The following is a 25,931-nucleotide window of genomic DNA, read 5'->3' as shown; positions in this document are numbered from 1 at the left end:
AGTATTTTTCAGCGATGAAAGTAAGTTTGGTTTATTCGGGAGTTATTCTACAGGATATGTAAGAAGGCGTCCTAGTCAAATTGCGACAAAGATTGGAGGCAAAGTATTTGATTTTAATTGTCCAATATGGTGGAGAAAATCTGATGGTGTGGGTGTCTTAGGCGATCTGAGATTGATCGACTGATCAGAATTGATAAGCGTATGAAGGCTCAAAAGTATGTTGCCATATGAATAGGATCTGGCATTTTCATCGATTTTCCAACAAATGACTTGCTAAGAGTTGACTTTTAAATGAAAAAATTAGTAACTCTATATATATTTGGCAAGACTTGGAAAGTCAAATTACAAAATGAAACATTAAAAATCCAGAAGATCTAGGGCTTGTTTTGCAGCAAAAATGGAATACATTTTGGGAATCCATACAATGGGAAGGCGATGCTAAACAGTCATTAAGACCAAAGGGTGGGAACTACATATTAAAAAAATTATTGAATGAATAGTGGCTTTTCTTGTGTATACTTTAAAAATGTTTTTATACTTTTGTTCATATTTTTTTTGAATAGATTTTTTTTTGCGAAATATCTTTGAGCGTATATCTACTTATTGTTTGCCATTTTGCTCGCTTTACACAAAAATGTTATTTAATTTTTAAAAATCGTAATAGTATGTAGAATAAAAAAAATTTATTAAAAGTTTCCATATTTTGCTTGCCACCTTATTAAATTTATTATTTCAACGGATCTCTTAACAAATAATAAAAATCATAATATTCGACAAGTAAATGTAATTTGCTTATGGATTTTTTTTGATAATCTATATATAGAGTGGTTCATATCTAATGATAATGATGATCATAACCTTCAGTTTAGAAATATTTCAAATATATATATCTTCAGAAAAAGCATGAAATTTAATAATTTCTTAAGTAAACTGAATAAGAAATTTAATAATTCTAAGTACTTTCCATAGTGTCTTTATTGTCATTTCTGATTCATCTGTGCAATCTCTTATGATAAGCTTAAATAGCGAGCCACTGCATAAAGATCCCATATTAAAATTTTTACACGTAAACACTTCTTTAAATTACCTAATTAACAGCCTATCTAGTAACATTTTAAACGACAAAATTAATGCATATTTATATAAAAAAGGTTGACCGGCCTTAAAACATAACAAGCCGTAATCATCTAAAATAACAAACCTTAATTATTCCGAACGAAACGGGCAATAAACAAGTCCGCCGCGATTGCCGTCGAGTCAATTATCCCGTTGACCCGTTTTATTTATTTTTTATTATTTTTTTTGTTCGTTTTATTTTCCGTTGGCCAAGGCCAGCCTACGCTCATGAATAATTCAAAACACGATGTTCCTCCGAGGCTCCGCTCCGAATAAATTCCATCGGAATTTTAATTTCGTTTCATCAGCAACAAACCGATTTGAAAAATGCGCGTCTATTTTTAGTTTTTCTTTTTTTTTTTTTTAATTTCCGCTATGACACACCACTGCTCTCTGCCATGCCCTTTCATCACTGACTTTTGTTTTGTCATGATTTTTTTGTAAACAATCGAAAATTGGAAACTCTTGTTTGTGTTTTTTCGCTCCCTCCTGGAAAATATCGGAATTTTGAATGATGGATTCGTTTATTTGTTATGAGATTGTTGTTGTTGTTTTTAACCTAAATATGGCCTCACTTAATTATTTGTTAGGGATAATATTCCAGAAATTACAGTTTGCAGGGTTATTTTTTATTTTTATATCTACATCCAATCAAATATTAAGTAATACATTACACAACATGTGTTTGCACAAGTCAAAATGTATATCTAACGACTAGAAATAGCTATAAAGAAGTAGAAAATTATATTATTACATATTACTAAAATTCAAACAGAATATAATAAACAGAACTCCTAAAAAATCAGACCTTGATTCAGAATCAGCAAATAAATGCAGATAATCTAAAATCTAAAAATAGACACAGTTAGAGTTTCATTCAAAATCATCAGTCAAAGAAAATTGAAAATACCAAGTATTCAACAACAGAATAAAAAGCACCATTTACTAAATAAAATTTAATTTTCTTAAAAAATATGTTGGCTTCAAGATTGCTTCTATGGAATGAAATAACATTAAAGAACTAGATAAAATAGTAGTTAGAGCCTCGTCTGGTTCGAAAGAACTTGCGAAAGTTTGTGAAAACGTTTCTACTATGCCTGCTTTTGTAATGGTGTATATATCAAGTTCTAAACTTGTTCTTTTTACGCCGTCTCACGAAGGTTGGCGATCCATATGGCTAACATTATGCTGGATATAGCTCTACATAGCTCTACAAATCTCAGTCGAAGTCCACCTAAACCATGATCTTCCCTGAATCTTTCCTTTAATTATTAGCCTCAGTAATTCTTATTTTTTGCCTCTGATGATATGGCCTATGTATATTGTTGTTCTCTCCTTTGCCTCTTCCAATAATTTTAATACCTTTTCGTTTGTAACTCGGTGAATCCATGAGACACGAAGCATGTGGCGATATACATGAATCTCTAAAGCCTTGATCCTTCTCTCAGTTATCGGCTCGAGACTCCAGTCTGTACAACCATACAGTAATACAATAATCAAGATATAGCACCTGACCATGCGCATTCTGAACCCCAAGCTCAAATCAAGACTGAGATGAATGGCTTCATTCTGATAAAACATTTTTCTATCTTGGTCTTTTCTAGAACGTATCTCCTGCTTCGGGTTGCCTGATTAATTATGGTGCCAAAATATTTCTGTCATTGATCAAAAGCATTTTGGTGATATGTACTTTTGAGGAAACGATGAATTTTGTCTTGGAGGTGTTCATTTGTAGTCCGAATCGTTTACGAGTGTAATCTGATCCATAATTTTTTGCAAGTTTGATTTGTTATCTGATAGGATCACGGTGTCGTCTGCCTATTTTATATTAGTGATGCGGGTTCCATTCACTTTAATACCTTCCATATCTTCTATTAGAGCTTCTCTGAAAAACAACTAAATGTTAAACAGAAGATATTCGAAGTCCCTTCTCGCCTGCACAGTTTGGTTCGAGTAGAGCTGTATTATGATTGTAATGTCTCTCTTGTCAACTCTGGTTGCTGATAATATCTCTAGCATCTTCTGATACCTAACGCAATCAAATGCTTTACGATAGTGAATGAGATCACAATCTCTGACTTGTCAGGCCTATATTCAGAAAAAAGAGGGCTGCTCGAGTGCCGATTCTGCTCTGAAATCCGAATTGAGTGTTATTTATTTTTTCTTCGCATTTCTTATAAATCCGTGTACGGATTATTCTTTGGAAGATTTCGACGACGTGGGACATCAGACTAATTATGCGGTAGTCATCACACTGAGATGAGTTTGGCTTTTTTGGAATCGCCACGAAGGTAGACTTAAGCCATTCGGAAGAGATTTTTCCTGCACTATAGATAGTGTTGAATAATCCAACTATAAGCACTTTGCCTTCTTGGTTTGCAATAATTTTAAGCACCGCTGCATGTACTTTATCTGATTCTGTGGCTTTTCTGTTTTGCTAAATTTTTATTGCATAGATGACTTTGCTCTTTGTAATATAGTTCCTCTACGTAGATCTTCCAAATTTTTAATTTTTCTTTACTCCCATTTATGATCTCATTATTCGTATTTCTGATGATTCATACCTGCTTTTTCTCTCCATGCCTGTCAGTTCTTTTACCTTCTGGTGCTCATTGAAGGAATCATGTTTTTTCCTAAATTAACTCAATTTCTCTGCATTTCTCGGACAGATACTTTTGCTTTTCTACACTTCCTTCTCACGGTCCTGTTTATCTTCTTATACTTCAGCGGTAATCCCTTGCACTTCCTTCTCCCCGTCATTAGTTCCAGAATTTCCTCCGTCATCCATTTCTTTATCTTTTCGTTTTCCTTAAACCCAATGTCCTGTTCCTCAATTTTCACTGTGATATCCTTTATTTCATCACACGTATCCTCTGTGTCTAGTTGCTCTAGTGTGGCAATTTCTTCTTACATTTAAGGCCTACTCTCATTTGGAATTTTATGGCCTTAAGTTTCTCTAAATCTATTTGTTTATTTAAAGCGTTGTGGTTCACTTAAAGAGTATTGGAGGTGAAAAAATTATAGTCATCACAAAACTGCACGAACCTCTAGAGTTTCTCTCACCGAGCCGAAATCCCCAACAGCCCGCTATATGCACCACATCCAATTTTAGCATATATTATCGTAATTTCACCTTTTTTAGTGAGTTTCATTACTTTATCCACTTTGCTTTAAAAGTCTTCAATGTCTGCATCTGACTTGTCAGTGGTTGACGCGTATAATTGAATGACGTTCATAGTTCAATGAGATATCTGAGGTTTCATTGGTATAATCGGATCATTAAGAGATATACAATCCATAACGGCCCCACTATCTCTTCGTGTTTTTTAGCTAATCCTGTTAATTTTTCTCTCCACGTTCGGCATATTCGCAAGTTGTCCTGCTATGATGAGACTGCGTATGTTCCATGTTGCCAAACAGATCATTTACATGTTTTTTTCATGTTAATTTAGCATATAAAGTAACTTCTAGAAATTTTGTATGTGAGACCCTAGAAAAAACTTAACTTGTTGGTTTTCGATGCATTTAGGGAAAGTCTATTGGCCAAAAACCATTCATGGATATTTTTATTGCTATATCACCTATCATGTCTAACATAGGATCATAAGCGATGTACTGAATAACATTACTAGTTTCATCTGCAAAAAGGGTAAGTTTTAAATGTTGAACATTTGGAAGAAGAATAGCAGAGGATAATGAATAGAACCTTGTGGAAATCCATGATTTATGTTTCTCACAAAAAAAAAAATTCCTTAATTTAAGCCTGTTTATTTCCCTTTAAAGTAATCCTGACTTTGATATATTTCTATGAAATATTTCTTTACATCAAAATTTTTATTTCTTTAACTTTATAGACATCATCAAGTATTCTTTTTTTTTATAGAAAGATAAATAAACTATTATTTGAAAATCTCCAGATAATTGTCTTGAGAGATACTTTTAGTTTATCAAGTATACAAAGTTATTATTTGTAAAGACTAAGTTTATTCGATTAAGGTAAATATATTATTTCTTTAAGATGCGGATACCATATTACAAAATACGGAATTATTAAAGTGATTTAAAACTGATCTTGAATTAGGGACTTTAGTATTTAACATTATTACTCAAGAGATTCAATATAAAGAACTTAAGTTCTTGGATTAATTATTATTTAGGTTTTAAGTAAGACTGTATTTAATTGCCCTAAGAGTATGTTGTGCTTAATTTAAAACTATAAATCATTTATGTAAGTTTGCAGTTGTTTCATTTGTGGTCCAAAAAGTTCTTGATTTAAGCTATTCTAGAATTAGTATCAAATATCGGAGTCGTTAACAATAATTGAGACGATTCATCTTAGAAATTAGCTGCTCCACAATGCATTTGGATTCGTCTTAATTATTGTTAATGACTTAGTTGTATAATAAATTATCTGTCTGATTCAAATTCTAAGTTTCTTTAAAATATTGTAGACATCGTTTTCATTTTTCATACTGTTTTTTATTTAAGGTATTGTAGCATAGAAATTATTTTCCCGAATTTTCGAAAATTTATTTTAAGTAATTTTATTTAAAAAAAATCTATTTTCTATATCTTTTGGAAAGCTTTTGTTTAAGAAGTTTTATAAAAGGGAACCCTCTTTGTTTCTTAAGTTATTCAATTAACAGTACTAAGAAGATTTTAATAATAAATAAAATTACTTACTTTTTAAGAATAAAGTTCTATATATGCTGAACAGTAATTTTGACTAGGGCATTTGTTTAACATTTTGTTGGTTTCATAGTATTTTAAAATACTTTTTCCAAATGGGGATGTGGTTAAAAGGGTTTTTAGGTCAAAATCGGGTAAAAGTCTTTGAATAATGGCAAATCAAGATTAATAATGTTTATAGGAGTATTTTCATTTACCAGGAAATGGTACTTTCCACATTGGATTCATTATTTAAATTCACAGCTTCAGGTTGTTTCCCTTGTGTGTCCTCTTCAAAGGCAAAATCACCTAGGCTTTGGGATGTTATAGTAATTGTTGTCGCATTCTGTATCTCCTAATAATACATTATTTATTATTTCCAAATGGAATATGCCTAAATTTAACGTACTTACACCTATTTTATCTGAGATCCAGTTTTTTAAGTGCATTTCAAATTGTAAACGTTTGCCAACTTGTGGAATTAATTCTTTCAACAAGTCTGCTCTTCCATGCAAACTTGATAATGTTTCTATTGCTATTTCATTTTCTAAAATGTTGAACAATAAATCTCCAAGTTAATTTTTTCACTTATTGAGTATTAATTTAACAAAAACATAATATATGACCTATAATATATAGGTAGTACTCAAATTGTACAATAAAAATGATTTGGGTCATAAAAACTGAAAAATTAGGCTGACTACGCATACGCGCGATCCTGCAATATCAATGCCCACAGGATGCCTTAGTGCCGCCATTATTATCAAATAATAATATGATTTTACAGGATTGTTTAGCTTACCTCTGAATGCTTCAGTAATATTTTCATCCATTTCCAAAGTTTTCAACAGATCATTCATTGCTAAATTATTAAAAAAAACCCTTCCAACTGGTTTGGCACAATAAAAATAAGGAAACACACTTTACACAAGAACAACGCAAAAAGGTAGTGGATTAAGACTTCGGAGTAATCAGAGAAGAACGTCATCAGACAGTCAGTACCTGGTCTCTTGTTTTAAAGATTCCGTGTCTTGGGGTAATATGCTCGCGTTCATAATTTAATATCTTCATCTGTTCATAATTTGAAGACTTCATATTATTGAATTAAGAACAGGCATTTTTGAAATAATGCTATTTCTTTATTTCTATAATATATTTTAAAGATATTAATCTATTTAAATAATGAAATGTAAGAAATTGTTTTGAGGAAAATGACTTATGTCAATTATCCACTTCATTAAATTAAAATCAAATACACAAAAGAACCTTTTTCCTTGTACTAAGGAATTATTTTTATGTATATGTCTGTACACACTGTTCATAAAACTAACATACCCTGAAGGTATTAGCTATTAACATTCAGATGGCATAGTTTTAATTTCTGGATAAGGATCCCGTGAAAAGCAAAATTAAATGCTTTTGTGAGGTCATAAAAAAGCATATGAACCCATAGCCCATTCCCATTCACATTCTTCCTTGATATTTTGGGAATCTATCTATTGCCAATGTTGTAGAGTTGGTATTTTTAAAATGAAATTAGGTGTCTGTAAATAGATTGTTTTTTTTTTCAAAATAGATGGGTATTTGATCCTTTAGAATTGACTCAAATATTTTAGATTTAAGTATGAGAAGAGGTAATTTGTAAATAAGTTCATCCTGAGCTCCCTTAAGCTTACATCAATGTATTATAATCAGGAAATGAACTTGCTGAAGTAGACTCACTATTAAGAATGTTATCTGCAATAAATGAAAAGAACGAATTAAAAGATTCTGCATTTAATGTGTTTGTACTATTACTTAAAACTTGTATATCTGAGACCTGAGTTCTGTTTCATTATTTTTCACATTTAAACTGGTTTGTTATTGGAATTGTTTATATAAGATTCATAGGCATTTTTTTTGCTTGACAAACTGCTTGAAAAGGCTTTTATAATTGTTTTATTGTTCCCTTTTAGTGACTAAAATAAGATTACATATATAGATGTTATACAGGGTGTGTAAAATATCACGCCTTCCTACTTGCTTCTTATAAAACCATTTAATTTTTTGTCACCATTACTTCAACCATTCGGATTTTAAGAGGAAAAAATTCTTCAGCATTATTAGTTAAAGCAGTTTTAAATAAAGAAAATTGGTCACTTGCATTACTATTGGAATTATTTCCAGCTAAAATATCCCACTAAAATAGGTCTTCCTTGATTTAGTGTGTTTTGTATTCAGGCATTTGAAATACAAATTATGGACCTGTAAAATTAACTATCTTGTGTAGGGCAAAGGATAACATATTAGATTGGTTAGTATAAGACTATCAGGGGCTTCCAAATGTACATTAAAACCTCCTGTAATTATTGACTTTAGAGAAAGATTTAGGTTCGCGAAAACAATCCCAACAATGGTAATTTGTAAAAATAATTACCTGGGTAGAAAACTGATCCAACAGCATCTCCGAGGCCTCATATAACTAATTTTCAAAATATTAGAAATATTCATATCCCTAAACACAATATTCTCTTTAACATAAATAACCATTCCATAATTACATCTCACAGTCCTACAAAAATTAGCAGCTATCCTAAAACCACTAAGGTGACGTGCTTTCATATCATTGGATCCAAGCCAATACTCATTAATACAAGCACACTGTATATTTTATTGTTTAAATATGAATTCTAAATTACTTCTAACTCTAACTAAAAAATTCCAAATTAATTCTAAATCATTTTCCGCTTATTATATTTTAATGAAAGATAACCAGCCCTTTATTTGACAATTTGACGTTTTTGTAATTTGTTTTGTTTTTAGATTTTGAACCTATTATGTAATTTCCATTTGGGTCGCGATGTCCAAAAAATTGCGACTTTCATCTACATTTTTATCAGGAGATAAGATTGGTGCACTAGTTTACAATAACAACACTATTCTCTCAAGAATTAGACAAAAACATGCGCATGAACAATTTTACTAGTGCGAATATGAATTAAGTTAGTTAATTTGCAAACCTAATTTCATAAACTTTACAATGACTTCGAAACTACGTGATGGGTCATTTGCAACTTATCTCTACAGATTTCATAAAAAACAATTTTAATTATGTTTAGTATACCTACCAACGAGTTAAATTTAAAAGTTTTACGAATTTTTTAAATTTATGTGTAAATTTTGTAACATTTACTGTATTTTTATTAGTAATTACAGGACAGGAATATATTATTCGTATTTAAACATTGCTGAATTCTAGTATATTTACCTAAGGAGAGATCAATCGCTCTACAAGATAAAAAAGCATAGTCACTAATTTTCAATAACATTTAACCATTTAATTAGGGATTGAATATAAAATGAGCTTCCAACTAACTTAGGTTAGGATTTATCTAAGCTTTTTACACTTTTAGAGCTGCTTCAACAAATTTTCTAACTTTTTCCAGACTTTTCTGCCATTGGTCTCCAACTTGGAAATCGCCAATAACCTGCAACCGGTGGAGTTTCTTCTAGACAGAGAACTAACCTTCAAAGAAAATAAAAGCTTAAAGCCGTATATTGTAAGTACTTTTCATCATTTAAGTTTAATTCGCACTATTTTTTTAGTTTTATTAAATTTCTACTACTTAATTACTCAATTTACCTAGGAAACAGCTTTAGAAAAACCCTTTTTAACAAACACTTCAAAGACCGTTTACCTTCCATAATGTTTACGTAAATTTCCCGAGCATTATTTCTCGATTCGACGGTGACATTTACGTAATTACGAACTGAAGAGTCCGAGGTCTCGATGCGGAAAAACACGAAAAATAAAACGACTCTTAAAAGGAGAGACGGGGCCCAAAGCGAAATTGAATAATTTATAAATATAACGGAAATACCAGACCCCGGGAAAAGGATAATCGATAACCGAAGAGGTTTTGCGAGGTCGGAGGTAATTTGAAGTCTTATTTAAACATAACTACACCAAATCCATTAAAAAAATCAAATTCAAAGGTGACGCCCTAAACATGTGAAAAAGTTCATTATTCATTCTTATATGGCCATCTTCTACCTAAACCGCGAAAAGCAAAACTAAAAATTGCGACATATAACATAAGAAAAATAGAAACACAAGAACTATTGTGGCTCAGATTAAGTGGGACATACCAGGACTGTAAGAAACTACCAGGCGAAAACTGTTACACCTTACAATCTGGATATGTACCTACTATACAGTAGGAACCCAGACCAAGAATCACATCATGGAGAGGTGCCCATCCCCATTAACAAATAAAGAAAACACCTGAATATGAAATTTTGTACCATCTTAAACCGGGTAACATACATCATAATGAAATTATCTAGAACATATACTATACAGACCATTTAAGTGTACGGCCCTACAAGTGCAGCAGAGGAATAACTCGTGGAGGACTTCTACGAAGACAAGAAAAACATCAGCAAGTTGTTCTTGGCAGCAAAATCAATCGTCCTTAAAGACTCTCTAACTTTATTGCATGAACACCAGTAGTGACCACAGTGAGTGTTAAGGGCTTCAATATCAATGAATGTAAAATTCGGTGCAAACTTATTCACAAGAAACTCTTTCAAAAGAAAAATAGAGACGAACAAACAAGTACTAGATCACAAAATCACATCACCTAATGCTCTAGAATATTGCAAAAGATCACAAATGATTTACAAACTGAATTGAAAAATGTTGCTACCCTAATAAAATCACAAGAAACGGAAATAACTAAGAAACAAAACAGCTAATAAACTTGAGACGAAACTTGAACAGGAACTCTAATTAATATAGATAGGTTAACAAAACTATAAAACGGGAATTCAGAATAAACAATAGAAACCACAATAATAATATAAGAATAATAAAGAAGAACACTATCAAGAGGATAACAACGTATACATCGAATAAAGATGGAAAACTGATTACGAAAATCACAGATATCTCAAAAGTCATCGAAGATTTTTATACTGATCTGTAGGAGTCAAAAAGAAATACAAAATGTCAACTTTGAAGAAATACCTCATCAGTATTCATAAAGTACACATGACTACAACAAATGAAACATGGTCATTGCCCAGGAAAAGACCGAATAATAGCAGAAATGTTAAAAATTGGTGAAGGCCTATTACTTAAAGCCATTCAAGTAAAGTCTAGTTCAGAGATCTATTAGAATCTTTAATGTGCTGCCAATAGTCCGTGTGCCAGTGTTGCTTGTATTGTCACAAGGCATGCATGTTTAAATAGCAAAATTTTATGTGGAAAGAGGCAAAGTAATATTCTAAGCGATATTTAATAAAATTTTAAATAAATAAATGATTTAAAATTTTTTTTTTAAATGTATACATTTGATTCCTAAAATTTGACTACAGACGCCCACGTACTATTTTGTTAGACGTCTGACCTCAGTCCCAGCCACTCAAAAGTGAAAAGTTGCACAGGTCCGGCTTAAAATTTATTTCTATTTAAAATTTTATTATTCGGGATTTTTGGGTTTAGTTTTATAAAGTTAGAAATTCAGGATAGTTGATAGCAAGATAATATTTAATTTAAAGATAAGATTTAATTACGCTAAATCAGTTTAACTAAAAATTTTAATTCAATAGTTTAGTTTTTAGCGCCATCAGTGGGGTGTTTACATAATAAGTGATGAAAGAATACGTGGTACAAATTACTTAGGCCCATTTATTCTCTGGATTAAGGCATTAAAGATTTATTTTTTGACACAAAAGGGTAAAATGTTTTGGTTTGTCTTCAAATTTTATATATTTCCTTTTTTTGGTATTATACGTTAGCGCAACACTTGTCGAGATTAAAAATAAAGAGTTTTGGTTGTGGTAAAATTGTTTCGTAATTTAAGCATCACACCAAAGGTTCCAACCATAGGATTACCACTTTCCCAGGGTCGAAGCATTTTAAAGTCTTTAGGTATAATACCAAAACAAATCCATAAACACAAATAAAAAAACACACTTCCGCACAGTAAAAACTGCAAAAAATTTAGACGAATGAAGGCCAAATTCTAAATTCTTCACTTTCATAAACGTGTAACAATGTATCTGGGTACGGCCCCTTAATCCTCAAAATCAGTGGGATAGAGAGAGATACACAATCACTTGCACAGCATAAAGAAGGAATCGCCAGAACGCAGGTGTTTTATCTTTGTTTAATAGACTGGCTAAAAAGAGCTGAGAAGGCTGTGAGTGCTGGGAGTGTCTAAAATATTTTGTATGATGCTTGGATTTTAGTCCGCGGTCAATTTTTTGATATTATTTTCTTGTGATATTATCTTTCTAAAAATGCACATTTTCGAAAGAAAAATAGAAAATAGTGTAAAACATGGGGCTTTACGTATATTTAAAATTATTTCATAAATAAATTATATAAAATTTTGCCATTTAAACATGTATATCATGCGACAATAAATACGACATAGGCGCACGGACTATTTAGTGCGGCATCTGCGACACATCAAAGATTCTAATAGATCTCTGAACTGGACTTTACTATTCAATCAATGTATCATTAAAGGCAGAATACCAATAAATTGGAAAATGCAGAAGTAATAATACTGTTTAAAAAGGCGATACCGCTGCCATAGAGAACTATAGACCAGTCTGTCTATTATCCCATGTAAATAAGCTATTCACAAATAGACTCACTAATAAAATAGACTTTTACCAACTTGTTGAACAATCAGGATTACGAAAGGGATTTAGTACTATTAACCAACTACAGACCCTATGAAGATTAATCAAAAAATGCAAGGAATACAACATACATCTAAGATTTGTAGACTTTAAAAAGGCTTTCGACTTCGTAGAATTCTGGTTCTTATTTGAGGGCTAAACAACGCAAAAATAAATTCCCGGTGCACCACTCTATTAAAAGGTATCTACAGAAATGCCATCATGCGTGTTAAAATAGACGAAACAACGTAGACTAGAAAAATACCACTAGAAAGTATGAGACATGGTGACACTATCTCTCCCAACCTTTTCGCATTGGCACAGGCAAATGTATTTGAAACATTGAAATGGAAAGAAAAGAGAATAAATATAGATGTCATTTACCCCAACCTTCTGCGCTTTGCAGCCAACATAGTCAAAGATAAATGGAAGCAAAATTGAACTCGAACAAATGCTGACCGATCTCACCTGAGCTCACCTCAAAGTTCAATAAAACGATAAAGAAAAAGAAAAATTATGTCATGCAGCCAACTACAATTTCTAATACAAGTTCAACGTATAGAAAACGTACAAGAATACATTTATCTCGGCGAGCTTATCAAACTAGAAAAGCCCAGTCAAACTGCCGAGATAACAACGTGGGTTAAGCTTGGATGGACAGCTTACAGAATATTAAATCACGTACTCAGAAATCGAAAAACACCGATTAGCCTTAAGAGAACGGTATGTGAAGCATGTATTGTTGGTACTGACGTACTGAACACAGACGATGGCACTAACTCAAAAAACGTAACCAAGCTCAGAACAATACAGAGATCTAAGGAACGGTCAATGCTTGGCATAAGTATCAGGGATCGAATAAGAAACACAGAAATTAGACGTCGCACAAAGGCCATCTAAATCATGGACAGATTTGCAAATCAAAAATGGAGATGGGCCGGATATACCGCGAGAAAAACCCGGAACAGTGTGTAAGCAGTCTATACGATGGCAACCTAGAATATCAAAAAGAAGTATAGGCCATCCACAGATTGTCAGAAAGGGAAACAGCCGGTAAAAATTGGCTACAGGTTGCACAGGATAAAAAGATTTGCCATAACCTAAAGGAGGCTTGTGCTTAGCAGTAGAAGAGAGAAGGCTAAAAGAAGGAGAAGAAAGAAGGTGAAAAAGATCTGTAAAGAATGTTTTGTGTGCTTTCAGAAGTAATTATGCATGATCTACTTCTTTGGGTCCCATCTCCTATCGAAGGTTGGCTATCATCATTTCTTCTTACTTTATTTGCCGCCACTCTGAAAAGTTCTATTGAGCTACAGTTAAACCAATCCCTTAAATTTTCCAACCAAGAAATTCTCCTTCTACCAATGCTTCCGTCTTCCCTTTACCTTTCCTTGCATAATTAATCTAAATATCTCATACTCGCTGTCATTATATGTCCTAAATATTATAACTTTTTTGCCTCCATTCATATTCTTTACCCATTAATCGAAGTATTTCCATGTTTGTTGTTCCTTCTGTCCATGATATCCTGAGCATCTTTCTATAACACTAAATTTCGAATGACCGCAATTTGTTTATGCGTTTTTGTTCATGTGTTTACCTTTCCAGACCTACCTCATAATATAGTATAGAAAATACATAGCACCTTAATGTTCTCACTCTTAGTTCTATTGTGAGGTCTCTGGAACAGATGATTGTTTTCACTGTTACAAATGTTCTTGCTGTTTCTATTCTAGTTCTTATTTCTGTTGTTTGGTCACTATTTTCTGTAATCCAGGTAGCCAGGTATTTGTATTTTCACACTGTTTCTATCTGTCGATAGTAAATTTATGTTTGATTGATGTTTGGCTTCTTTGTTATTACCATATTTTTACTCTTTTTTATTTTTAATCCATACTGTTCGCAAAATATAGTGATTCTATTTAATAGTCTTTGAAGTTCTTCGGCGCAGCTTGCCATAATCACTGTGTCATCCGCAAATCTTATAATGTTTATTACTTTTTTATTTAATATTGTTCCTTCATTCAAAAATTTATCCACTGAAACATTGAAGAGAAGGGGTGACGTTACCAATCCCTGTCTCACTCCTCTCCTTTTTCCTATTTCTCTGATTTTATTTATTACCCACTATTATATAGGTATATGAAAAACACAATTTCTTGAAGATTCAGACAGCAATTAACAAATTAAACGGTGATATAGTAAAAAAGAGGAAAAGCTCTATTTATGAAAAATCGATAAAACAACGATACTCCGTACTATTTTCAAGTAACAAACATATTTCCAGGATTGGGACACATCTCTACGTGGCGTAAAAGATTATCCGGATTTACGCTTAGCTGCAAAACGATGGACCGAACAACAAGACGGTCAAAAGATCCTTTTGACCACCCCGAGTGTCCTCATGGGTTACAGGGTGGAGGTTTATAGGGCCGAGGGCACCACGCAATGGTACACCGCTGTGATAATTGGCTACAACGAAGCTACACGGGTAAATACACCGGATTCTTTTTATTCAATCACCATGGATTCAATGATTTTTATTTTTTTTTAGGACCTGACACTTACAGATGATACTGTGCTTGAGGAGCATAACGAGGATCCTTCGTTGGTCCAGATGCGTCTTATTGGAGATGGAGGTAGTCATATGGAATTTTTACTGTAGTTTTTAATAAAAAATAATTTTATTTTAGTTGTGGAATCGATTATGAGAGGTGAAAATGTTGGTATTACGCCGAGAAGGTCAAGATCTTCTTTGCTGCATCAGCAGAATAATCAGCTTCTTCAAGTAAGTGTTTCGCTCTTCTATTTGGCCTTCAAAATATAATAATGGTTATTTCTGTTGAACCACAATAAACTAAAAGAGAGAGAGCGAGAGAGAAAAAATATGAGCCATTAAATAGCTCAACAGTTCTGTAAAGAAAGTTTTACCGTTTTAAAAATAAACAGACGAATGCAGAAGTGGCTGCGAACGGAGTAACGGAAACGCAGTGTAAACGTAAACGAGCCCATAAATCGGTGAATAAATTGGGTTTATCTCCTACTAGTTCTTTATGGGTTTTTAATGTTAAATAAAATAGGAATTAAATGGTTAAATAGGATCTTGGTTATGGCTTTTTTTCTTTTTTATAGTGATCTTTGATTTATGAATAGATGAATTTTAGCAAAATAGACTTGACATTTCTTACGGAAATTACATATGTCTCTACTCTTACCTGGCCTACAATTGAGTAGAAAAAAATTATATTTTTTTTAGTTTCTTTTTTCAATTTATATAGTGTGTGTCGCGAAATGAAGAGTCTAAATAAAAACACATATTATTTTGCCAAAAAACTTTTATCGTTAAAGCATTCATAATATTAAAAAAATAAATTAAATTTTAACAAAATAATTAGGGACTTAAGTTCAGTCTATTTAGATTTAGATTGTAAAAAAAGGAATAAATAGAAAAACTGTGGTAAATAATCGCAATTAATTTCATTAATAAATTATAAAGTATAATAACTAAAATGTGCATAAATATTCTTCAGTATAATTGTGTCATCTATTTTAGTATTTCCAAAAAAAATTTACCGGATGTCAACATTTTTATTTTAGGACAATAAAACAAAATGATGAAAATAATAAATATATACATATTTTTCTTTTATTGTCCAATAATTAGGCCAATAATATTAATTAATTAAATCCAATAATAAAACCAGATCTGGAAAATTTGAACAAACATTTTTCAGTAGAAGGAATTCTACACCTATTTCAGTGTTTTACAAAAGATTAACAGGGTAAATAATAGTTTCTCATCATACGAAACATAAGTTAATAAATAAGTAATTAATAAAATTAATAGATGATTAATAAATTCATAAAAAAATAAGATAATTGGAATTAGTAATTGAATAAGAATAATTTACAATTTTATAAAGCAAATAGACGATCGTAGTATCAATTAGGAGAAATTTTAATAATCATAAAAATGTAAGAAAAAAAATATATAAATTGCCAATATTGGGTAAATATTTGACCAATATAAAAATATTTTACTAGTATAGACTAATACAGATTATAAAAATTAGCAAATAATAATAACTCCTTAAAATAATGAATTAATGACTAATGACAACAAAGAGCAAATTCATTAACAAAAATTAAATAAATGCAAATAATAATCTGATCTGAGGAATTTCAGAACTTGGTTTGATAATAACCTCAAATCAGTTAGCACTCATCTGCACCTATGAAATTATTAGATTTATCGACAGTACAGTGATACGAATATTAAAAATAAATTGAAAAACACAAAACATATATATACAGAAAGCAAAAATCGGACAAATAATAATTTTGCCTCTTCAGCTCACAATCCAACTGAATCTGTATAGCAGGAGTAATGTAGAAACGTAATGTCAAATCAAAAGATTCTCATGAATGTTCTATAACCACATGTAAGTTTAATAATTTATTTTCATGTATTGCCCATGGTACTGTTAGAAATATTCCTTTATCGAGGAGTGATCCGGTTGTGGCTCTGTCTAGTTTAGGTATGTCGGAGGATGTATTTTCTTTTTCTCCTCCGTCATTCATGGAAATAAGACATTGTTGATAGACTAAAAAATAAGACTAGCCATGATATTTATGGTTTGAATGTCAAATTGATTGGGTTTGTCGAGGATGTTCTCATTTTTTCTCCTTACTTAATTAATCAATCGATGTTTGAAGAAGAGCAAGTATTCAAATGTGCTTGGATCGGCCATTTCCATTATCCAGAGGAAGATCCTGAGAGACCCGAGTAATAGACAGCCCCATAATCTCGAAAATCTTTGGAAATGTATCATTTTTTGAAGAAAATAATCTCTTCACATCCGGTCAGTTTTAAAAAGGGTAGAAGTACTGATATATTTTAGACCTAGTTGACTTTTTGTTGAACTCTTTTAACACCTTACAGTTTGGCAGTGTCTTGTTCTGCGATCTGAATAAGGAATTTGATTGTGTTTCCCATATATACTCTTGAGGAACTTTAACTTAAAAAACATCAAACTTCATACTTGACTAATAGGTATCAGATAGTGAGCGTAGGTAGAGTATCATCAGCACAAAGCAAGGTAACTCCAGAGATCTATTTTGTGACATATACTTTTTTTGATTTATACTAATGACTTGCTAATAATAGAACCTTAAGGTAAATTGACCACCAAAGATTCTCTTGAGGTAGTGGAGTAAAAAATTAATATTTCGCAGGGTGGAATTCAAGAGTGGTTCAACATGAATCGATTGCATCTTAACGCAGAAGAGAAAAATAAAGTTCTTCACTGACAACTCAAGGGATGTCTTTATTAAGTTTCTAGGATTCTGTTTGGATTCTCTTCGTCAAAGGTAGTCCCACATTGATGTTGTTGCTGGGAAGCTGAAAATTTTTGTATATCGATACCTTCGACATCTTTTTTCTCTGAGGCTGCCTTTCTTCTATCTGTTTTTATCCACATACAAAAAATTGTTTTTACTGCAAAGAAATTCAATCAAAATATTGAGTAGGTTGGGCTAGAGGGAGGACTGTAGATCAATTTTCTCCAGAATGGGTATACTTCATCAGTAAATATACTGGAGAACCTTTTGTGATTGCATAGGAATAAGGATCAATATAAAGTACATGGAGATATACCCAATTATGGAACTAGAAGTATAAACAGGTTGGTTCCAATCTATCAGCGCTTGACAAGGTTAATATTAAGTTATGCATGGTGAATAAATTTATCTCCTAAATATAATTAAACTCCCTATCAGTTATTTGGATTTAGAGTATCCTAGTTTCAGGCATAAAATTAAACAAATCTTAATTTCAAATGCCCTTTATATACATGAAGGATATTTTAATTTATCTCTGTCTCTGTGATATTAGTACCTGTATATAAGTGTTGTATATAATTTTAGAATAATAATTATTGTATATAACTTCTTATTTTAATATGTTGTTTATAGTGTTTTAGTTTATGGATAATTTTAATGATAATATGTTACCCTTATGTATTTAACTTTGTTGCGTGCTAACATAAATATATGAATTTTAATTTGAAGGTTATCAGGAATAAGACCCACATTTTATTTCTATAGAATTTAAAAAGCTTCAAAATACTTTATAACATACAAGAATAATTAATAAAAAATATGAAGAATAATAAATTTAATTAGTAAAATAAATAATTAAATAAAAAAAAACTGACAAAATGAATGGTCAACATTATTTTAATTAAGAATTTAACTATTATATTATCTTAAGTGTAAACATATAATTTAAATAATATCAAAGCAATTGCACTATAACTTATACTTTCGTATATCGTAATTATGAGAGATAACGAGAAATTTAGAGGAATGATAGATAATTCATGATTAATTCAATGATGGATGAATTAACTAAAGTGGACACATTTAAAAAAAAATGCAAAATTAAAGGAGGTGAATTAAAATTCTTTGTAATACAAAGTATTTACAATTTAATTTTTTTTTAAATTTGCATTTAAATTGGTCTATACGACTTTATTGCAAATATACAGGGTGGTTTTGCATAGCATTGATTAATAAAAAGCACCTGTAGCTTCGTCAATAATTAGTATTTAAATGATTATTTCCCTTTAAAAAAAAATACATCCTGTAGATTTTTTGTTGGTATTTGTTTAAACTGTTTTTAAAACTAAAATAAATTATGAACGAAATAAGATTAAAAAATAATTTGCATGTCCGCAGAACTTGGTGAACAAAAAATATAAATTGACTGTTATATAACTTTTTTTGCATTTAACTCATATTGTATATACTTATAATGTATGTATGTAAAATAATACGTTTTATATTGCAATAAACTGGTTAATATACAGTACAAAAAAGTGGTTTAATTATATCAGGTTTGGACTTTTTTTGGAAATCTGGAAAAAGTTTTACAATGATAATTTTTTAGACATAACATTTAATTATTTCTTAAAAAATTCATATAAAGTAATGTTTGCATCAATTTTATTATTTCAATTTTTAAATTTTTTTTCAAACATTTAACTATTCAGTAAATTCAAACAAATAATTATGACCAACCCCTTACAAATAAAATAAACAATGTGGATACAGTAAGAGTAAAAAAATATCAAAAATATGTTAAAGTAAATTTGCAAAATAAATTCCACCCGCATTTATACATTTTTAGCACTTTTATGCAAATTTAAAATGGAATGTGATTTTGTAAAGATTTATGTTTTTTGATAATTACTCTGAATTAAGAGAAAAAAATGTTATTTATATTTTTTAATTATTAACTAAGCTACGAGCTTTTATAAGGAAATATCGAAAGAATTATTTCTCGAGGTGACATGTCTTGATGAAAAATCAAAATAACTTGAGATTTTTTAAATTTGTATACAGAACTATTTTTGAGAAAGAAAATATTTTTCTTTTTGTGAAATTTTATATTACTATTTAGATATTATTAGCAATTAAAAAAATATATTTTTTTTAGTTTCACAAATCAAAGCAATATTATAAACAAAAAATTAAATTTACACACTAGAATAATGAGATTTTCACATAAATAGATGCATTGTCAATATTCCTACAAATTACAGAATATCTATATGCAAAATTTAACTATCCATTGTTGCTTCACCCAAATTTCATATTTTTTCATAGCATTCTATTTCGAAATTAAAAATGCTTGTTTTCTACAGGCAGCAATTATATTTTAATGTATTACTTGATGTTTTTCACTATTTTATTTTAATGTTATTTTTTAAAAGAAAAATAACAAAAAATAGTTTACTGGGTTTAAGTCGGGGGATCTCGGCGGCCAACCACGTCCGATCCAAAGATTTGAAAACTAATTGTCTAAATGTTCCCTTACATCCACACCAAAATGTACTAGAGCACCATCTTGGAAATACATTACTCGTAAACCAGGCAAAAGATTTCGTAAAAAGTTCAAATAAACAGCACTATTTAAGTATCGCTAAAATACATAGAGATCAATAAAGGAAATATTAATAAGATACACCATATCGGGTAAATTGGACCTCATCAGTGAACAAAATTCGAGAAAACGTTCTTCTATGTGCTTGTATCCCTTGCGAAAAAGCAACTCTAGATACCCGGGTCTCCCTTTTGCAATTTTCGTACCTGTTGGATATAATGTGGGTATAAATTTTCTTTGTGAAGCACACGCCATATACGTGTTGCTGGTAATTTTAATTGAACACCTATTCTTCTAACTCTTGGCTTAGGATTTTTATGCACAATTTCTAAAACGTTTTCTTCTAAAGGTTTTTCATCTGGAGTTATCTCAACGTAAATATTAATCAGTAGAGGTAAACCGATCGTTTTCTCTTGGATAATTAAAAACTTTAACAAAAGTTTGCTGCTTTGGTATACTTCGTCGTGGAAGACGCTTCTTATATTCCTGGACCGACGCTGTTCCATTATCATCACAATATCCGTAAACAACAATAATATCTGTAAAATTTGGGTATTTTTAAAATTAAACTTACGCGAGTATTGACAATGCAATTCATTCAGCGAGCTCCACCATGTATACAGCAAGAGATTGACAGTACCATGAAACAAAAATGTTTACGATTTACTGTACTGACCCATCTAATAAAGATTAAGTTTACTCACCGGGGATCCTCGGTCCCCTTGATTCCTTGATTCAGTCATGCCAACAACCATCAATATAGTTACTTTATGTTTGCTAATAATTTACATATATATCTTCTTTCTTCGACGACTAGCTAGTGTCCCCTAAAATAGTTAAGGCTACCCCAGACGCTCCACTGCGCGCTCAGAGGGCATCCCTGTCGATTGCTACACAATCGACCACAACCTGGTAATACCTCGCTAAACAGCGACAAACTCTGGTATACCATAAAACTCTAGCCATGGACTTATACAACAACAATATAAAATATTACTCACATGTCGACATGATTAACCTGTGCACAAAACAATCACAACCATTCTAATATCCACCTTGTGGACAAACACCACCACACCTGGTCAACTATGACCACTCTATATACAAGGCTCTTTATAAGGCGAAGTGCTAGCACTCACTGACTCTTTTACTTCCTTCGGACTCTCTCAATCTCTGCTTATATTATTATTTATGTTTAGGGTATAGATTTTCAAGGATGTACGATAATTCTCGGGGTTGAGACACTTATAAATGAATACAGGGTGTTTATAAAATATACGTTTATTAAATATAATTAATTACTTTAGGATATTTTACATATCTGCATTGCAAATATTTAGGGTATTTTTTTACAAGGGCATCAAATATTTAAATATTTCAGAATTACATTTTCGTATATACACTTTAATTTAAATTGTCTGCTATCACCACCTTAAGTATTTATAGTGGATCCTGGCCCAACCTATATATGTATCTACTTAGAAGATAAGAATAATTATAAACGAAATAATAAATTAAATAGATGAACTGAACCTGACAAACAATGAAAAATAATCATGTCAAAAAATTCTTAACCTTAAACCTTATTGTTCTGGCTTATTAAACCGTGGAATCGTTTCCAATGTCATCCTACATGACCCTGTAAGTACTTGCACGAATAAATAATCGTCTCGTCATTCTTTACGACCCGAAAATCATACCCGAATTGAAACTGAAATTTTTTTGTGTCGTTTTGCCGCCCACTCATCAGGATGCCAAATGATTCCCCATCCCAATTTGTATCATTGCCCCGGCCGTTTTTCTCAACTGGCTCGCCCGTCATCTTTATTATAATGAAGTGCTATTCACATTCTCAATTTGCCTCATTAAATGCGACAGCGAACAACAGGAAGTGCCCGGCCAGTCTGCTGTCCATTAAAAACCTGTTCTCACTCGGTATCGGAAAGATTAACTTTGTATAACTCCTAAAGGCGCCATTTTTTTTTTAACAATCTGTATATAGTTTGACGTTAACGAGTTGCTTTTAATGGAAACGTGTATTACGTTCCGAGGGGAGAAAAATTGTAATTTTCGCTTGAAAGGGACCGAATAACCAACTTTTCATTTAACTTTTTTGGTTTTCTGTCCAGGCATTATACTCGATCGTAGACGCAAGAAAACCTTCAAAATTGGGGTATTGAAGAAAAATTGAAAATAATTTCTAAAAGTCTGGATATATGATTTCTTTTTAATTCGGGACAGAAATATTAACTTTGTTCGCGGTTACAGTTCTGAACGCATCCCGGATCAGTCTGGAAATCTCTTCATCCTTTAAGAATATGCGCATGCGTGATTCATAACCGGTTCGGAGTTTATTTCAGCCGCGAACGATCCACGGACGTTTGAGTTAGTATGGCTTATATTTGTGTTTTGTGTAGTATACGTTGTTTTTCGATTGTTTTGTTTAGGAAGGAGTTTTTTTTTCTTTAAAGACAAATGGCCCAGAAATACTGTAATACATTTTAATGGAGTGAATTTTTCTGAGTCTCCTTCCTGTTTTTTATAATATGGAGATACAGCAAATCGATCTTCCAGTTCATCAGTCAGTGCTGAGCTCATTCGAAAATATTGAAAATACAGGTTATCATCAAATTGTGAGACAATGTTTTTCAAATATCCAACCCCATTTTTGGAAACTTCTAAGAGGTTCTCCAAGTCCTCGTCACTGGAACTTAAATGATCAGACTTGGTAATTTTATCATGAACAACTAAACTAGAACAAAATCAATTTAATTAAAGCACGAATTGCTGCTTAAGCAACAAACTATCCATAAAACTAATAAAAAGCAGCAGGGCAAGCAATTATTATTTGTAACAGAAACTATTATTGGTTTTTAATTTAAAGCAGGATTTCAAACTAGAAGTTCAGGACTGGTCACCGCGAACGCTCTTTTTAACAATGCGCATGCGAAGTAACTCTGAACTTGTCCAGGACTGTCACCGCGAACAAAGCTAATAACAATTCCTTAAATTATATCATATCTGATATTTCTGTTTAATATCAGAATGTGCGAGGCTTGAGAGGCAAATCAAATGCACTTTTTCATTCAGTAATATTTTTGCTATATTTATTTACACCTACTTAAAGTTCGCGCCAATATTACTTTACTTCACTGAACTGACCACCATCGGCGATGCGGCTCTTTATATACTCGGCAGAACGCTGTTCCGGAAGATTCTCGCTAACATTCGAGATATCGTGCGGTGTGCTACTTCTGTCATTTCGGAATGATGGAGAATCAGCTGGTTTTTCGGTGTTTACAATAAGTTAAAATAATATAAATAACGAGCTCATTGATTATCTACGGTATACAGATACTCTACGGTATAACGGATGGATAGAACTTTACTCATTTGGGTGTTGATCACGGCGGGAAAGTATTGTTGGTAATAAAGAATATGGTTCGTCTCTCAGTTGAGAAAATTAATAATATTCTGGATTGTATTGATATTATGGGAGCTAAGATATCACTAAATAGTTATATTTTTTATTTGTTTGTAACTCATATACCGCTTTTAAGGATTATGAAAATTTATTTGATGAAATCAGTATATGCGATTTTCTCTATAATTCGGAATTTTTGTTTTTGGGTGATTTCAATTTGCCCAGTTTTATAACTTCTTCACTTAATCGCAATATAGATGATAAATCTCTATCCGTCAAACTTCTGGCAACTTAACAATTCGAAAAAAAATAAGAAAAATCTACATGAGACTGCCTATATTACGTCAACACCAACTCAGGTTTCATTTGCTTCAGAGAATAATGTCTCCTCTGTGAGAATAATGTGACTGAGGTTGAAGTATTTGACTGCAAGTTTGAAGTGTAATGGCAATACCATTTTCTATTCTTTTCAATGAATGAAATTTCCAGTCATTCCTGTATTTAAAAAAAGAAGATAAACATAGAAAAGTATCGTCCTGGGAGTATACTACAGTTTTGAGCTGTTCATGCATACAGAATGATCTTTTTTGTTTTAGACTGTGTATGGTGGATATTTTAGATCAAGGATTGCGAGTGGAAACAGATCTTTCAAGCGCTTGGATCATAATATTTTGCTTGAAAAGCTTCATTCTTTTGGATTTTCAGGCAGGATAATCGTATTTCTAAAATTATATATCTGCTGGTCGAATTTGGTGGTCAGCTAACTACAAAAATTTTTGCAACTTCGGGAATCCCCCAAGGATTTATACTTGTTTAATATATTTATTAATACTAAATAAATAAATTAATGATGTCTTTATTATACCAAAATGTACAAAGGCGAAGTCTAGCCTAGGGCTAATCAATTTAACCTCTAATTACATGAACAAAAATATATACCAAGTTACATAGATAGCAGTTATCGAAGGAAGATAATAGAAAACCCGTGAAATCTATAAAATCTATCTTGAGTTGGAAGAAAAAAAAATTTACACATCTTCCCTTTAAATTATAAGTAACGTGAGAAAATGCGACCTTGATTTTTACTTTAAAACCAGCAATGGACCTGCACATCTGTGAAATAAGGCAGAATGAAACCGAGGAGCCGATAATTTACTTATATATCTTAGATAGACGTCGTGCACATCTCTTCGAAGTATATTACGATATATAGATATATTACATACTATTATAGCGTTTTTTCCGTTCGTTAGATGTGAATTAAAGCAATCGAAAATACTCAACTAATTTATTTACACTCTTCACCCCGAATCAACACGATCACTCACGATTACTAGAGATATCTATTATTACTGTATTTATTTACAATTATTTAAATTTCGTGCCAATATTAACTTGACTTCACTGAACTGACAACTATCGGCGATGCGGCTGCTTATATACTCGGCTCAACGCCCGAGTATATCAGGACGACGATTCTCGCCAACCTTCGAGAAGAACGCTGTAATAATTGTTCCCTATTTGCCCTAATTTAGGCTCTATCTTGATTAAGCTAATAATTCTGCAATTGTATTAATAAATGGCTAACGCTTCAATGCTTAAATTACTTTACTACCCATTTCTCAGATCCAAACTTGAATACACTTCTGTAAAGTAGTCTACTTACCAAATTCACATTGATAAATTGGAAAGAGTTCAGCTCCTATTTTTAAATTATCTAAGTTTTAGAACTGATGCTCAATCTCCAGATATCAGTTATCTATAACTAGATTTGGATATAAGCCTTAATTTTAACAATTTACTATGACATATATTTTTTAAAGTTTTTGTTAACCCATTTAATAATTGATTTTGTACTGTGATTTGCCTTCAAATGAATAAATAATAATGACAGATGCCTGGAATGAAATAGGGTGATAAGCGACTTTGAAAATTAAAGACAAATTATTGAAGGTTAAGAAAAAGAAAAATCACTTGCAACATCCGAAAGAAATAAAACATTAACTGAAATGTTTAGAATAAAATGCCTAAAAAACGTGCTTAAATTTAAAATGCGTTGAAAAAAAATTTAATTAGAAGACATTAAAACTGATATTTAATATAATC

General features: G+C 31.5%; 1 protein-coding gene across 2 annotated transcripts in view; it reads left to right on the top strand.

The window, feature by feature from the left end:
* The window catches only part of LOC126733842 (probable JmjC domain-containing histone demethylation protein 2C), a 408,562-nt gene that overhangs the window by 80,251 nt on the left and 302,380 nt on the right, over positions 1-25,931 (top strand). For both annotated transcript variants that reach the window (XM_050437254.1, XM_050437255.1), the window contains exons 3-6: positions 9,210-9,323; positions 14,744-14,947; positions 15,011-15,095; positions 15,150-15,244. In XM_050437254.1, coding sequence (XP_050293211.1) covers positions 9,210-9,323; positions 14,744-14,947; positions 15,011-15,095; positions 15,150-15,244 — 498 coding nt within the window. The remainder of the gene's footprint in view (positions 1-9,209; positions 9,324-14,743; positions 14,948-15,010; positions 15,096-15,149; positions 15,245-25,931) is intronic.

This window comes from Anthonomus grandis, chromosome 3, assembly GCF_022605725.1.
Source record: "Anthonomus grandis grandis chromosome 3, icAntGran1.3, whole genome shotgun sequence".
Taxonomy (NCBI): domain Eukaryota; kingdom Metazoa; phylum Arthropoda; class Insecta; order Coleoptera; family Curculionidae; genus Anthonomus; species Anthonomus grandis.
This window is presented reverse-complemented; position numbering and strand designations above follow the sequence as displayed.